This window comes from Macaca mulatta, chromosome 7 (assembly GCF_049350105.2).
Source record: "Macaca mulatta isolate MMU2019108-1 chromosome 7, T2T-MMU8v2.0, whole genome shotgun sequence".
NCBI classification, from domain to species: Eukaryota; Metazoa; Chordata; class Mammalia; order Primates; family Cercopithecidae; genus Macaca; species Macaca mulatta.
This window is the reverse complement of record NC_133412.1, coordinates 93,786,704-93,789,022: the sequence shown is the minus strand read 5'-3', so window position 1 is coordinate 93,789,022 and position 2,319 is coordinate 93,786,704. Positions and strand designations below refer to the sequence as shown.

General features: G+C 46.7%; 1 protein-coding gene across 1 annotated transcript; it reads right to left on the bottom strand.

The window, feature by feature from the left end:
- Window positions 1–259: 259 nt before the first annotated feature.
- RNASE2 (ribonuclease A family member 2) lies at window positions 260–1,212 on the bottom strand. The gene is made up of 2 exons (XM_001094839.4): window positions 1,129–1,212; window positions 260–921 (listed from the first exon to the last, which is right to left on the bottom strand). Exon 2 carries the CDS (start codon window positions 913–915, stop codon window positions 433–435), a length of 483 nt encoding a protein of 160 aa, XP_001094839.2. The 5' UTR covers window positions 916–921; window positions 1,129–1,212; the 3' UTR covers window positions 260–432.
- Between the last annotated feature and the right edge of the window lie 1,107 nt (window positions 1,213–2,319).

The window sequence follows — 2,319 nt, the reverse complement described above, 5'->3', positions numbered from 1 at the left end:
GGTTCAGAGGAGATGACTAAAGCTTGATCAAAGCAAGAGTCTTCGACAGTTGGTCGATATCAGTTGTGACCTCAGCTTCTCAACCTAAAGCAGGGAGAGGGATAAGTCTGTGCTACTTCATGACAGAAAGAGTCTCTTATCCTCAAATCTCTATTTCCCACAAGTCTCAGGTTAGAGGAAAGAAAAATTTCTGGAGTAGATTGTCACTAAATGACAGCAGAGTGGCCAAAGAAGACACACAGACACTTCCAGATGAATTTGCAAAGCAGTTTATTGCAGGGTTCACAAGGGACTTCAGCTCAGGAAACCTGAAGGGGTATGGATACTGATGAGGACAGATGCTGATACCCAGGGTACATGGAGGGATGGGATCTTGGCTATGATTGAGGAGCTTGGCAGATGAGTGATGATGAGGAGTGCTGATACAGGAGCTTAGATGACTCTATCCAAGTGAACTGGAACCACTGGATACTGTGGAGGGTCCCGTACTGGATCGCTGTTGTTACATGCAACTATGTAGTACTTGTTTGCTGTTGTCTGTGTATACCTGCAATTTGAAATCCTTCGACTTGGAGTTGTGAGGTTACAGTGGATTAAAGGCACCTGGACTCCACTATGATGACAATTGTTGAGACTTGTGTTGCTAGGGCAGGGCATGCTTGGGTTACCACAGACATGAACTACATCAGCAAAAGTTGTAAGAAGAAAAGTATTTTGATTTTTGCATCGCTGTTGATAATTGTTAATTACCGGCATTGCATTGGTGCATTGGCCAGAGGTCATATTTATATGCTGGATTTCAAACCACTGAGCCCAGGTAAATTGTCCGGGTTTGGCATGAAGTGAGCCTTCCACACCCATAAGCCCCAACAGAAGAAGCAGACAAATTGGGGACGTGAACAGTTTTGGAACCATGTTTTCCTGTGAGAAAAGAAGAGAAGTAACTACTCCCCCATCCGGTGTCTCACCCCACAGGCCCCTCTGCTGCCACTCTGGGGTCCCATTTCCTTTTTCTTCCTGTCCCCAAAGTGGGCCACATCTCCTAAGCACTAAGTTCAGCCCACCTCTTCCTCAGGTGCTGCCCGGTCGCTGCCCCTCCTGTCCCAGCTCTGGGGATTGCTGACTTACCCAGTCTCCGCGCTGCGGCTCCTGTGAGAACTGATCCAGCTGGTTGTTCTGGCCTTCAGGGGCAACTGTTCTTCCCTACTTGGAACTGTTTAAATAAAGCATCTCCTGGTGTGTTGGGCCAGCAGAGCCAGGAGGGAGGGTCTGACTCTTGGCCTTGTAGAAACCCACAGATTGGTACATAGTCCGCTTGTGCAATCAGATTTTTTTTTTTTTTTTTTGAGATGGAGTCTCGCTCTGTCGCCCAGGCTGGAGTGCAGTGGCCAGATCTCAACTCACTGCAAGCTCTGCCTCCCCGGTTTACGCCATTCTCCTGCCTCAGCCTCCTGAGTAGCTGGGACTACAGGCGCCCGCCACCTCGCTCGGCTAGTTTTTTGTATTTTTTAGTAGAGACGGGGTTTCACCATGTTAGCCAGGATGGTCTCGATCTCCTGACCTCGTGATCCGCCCATCTTGGCCTCCCAAAGTGCTGGGATTACAGGCTTGAGCCACCGGGCCTGGCCCATCAATCAGCCTTTTTATTTGATAACTTGGCTGAGCAATGGATACCCAAGGATAGCCCTGCTGCTCTTTCTGCTATGAGGACTCTAATTCCAAGTCATTCTGTGTAAGACAGAGTTTTGCTGGTTGGATCTGGACTCTGGATGAAAACTATATGTTGCCTGCAGAATGACCACAGATTTTGTAACTGTCCTCTGGCAGGCCCCTAAATGACCAAAGTGCACGAAGGCAGGGCATAGTAGTTAGAACAAATAGAGCCACAGAGGGCTGTTTGCCCAGGAGGAAGCCAGCTTGCCTTTCATTGTTAGTAATATCCTTGGTTCTCTCTCACACAAATGCTCTCCATCTCATCCACCACTCTTTGCTGGAAACTTGAGCTATTAACTTCTTGAGACACAAGATTCTGTAGATTATTAAAACAATCTGCTTCACATATTTGAGGGTTTTCCTTTTCTCCTCTTGCATTGGATTCACTTTCTTTTAAGTCTTGCTCTCATTATTGCTTCCACTTTGTGTAAAGTTACACAACCTAAAAATACACTGAGGAAAGTCGTAAAATCTGGGAGAGAATGAATGAACATTTGGTGTCATGAAAGATTCCAGCCTAGCACTTGGTATTCCTGTGTTCTTTTCAGCCTATGGTATTTTCTACAAAACAGTGTGTTCTGGGGTTGTCATTCATCTTCCTGATAA

Bases quoted from the DNA above. Each gene is read 5' to 3' on its own strand.
- RNASE2 (XM_001094839.4), bottom strand. From the start codon at position 915: ATGGTTCCAAAACTGTTCACGTCCCCAATTTGTCTGCTTCTTCTGTTG.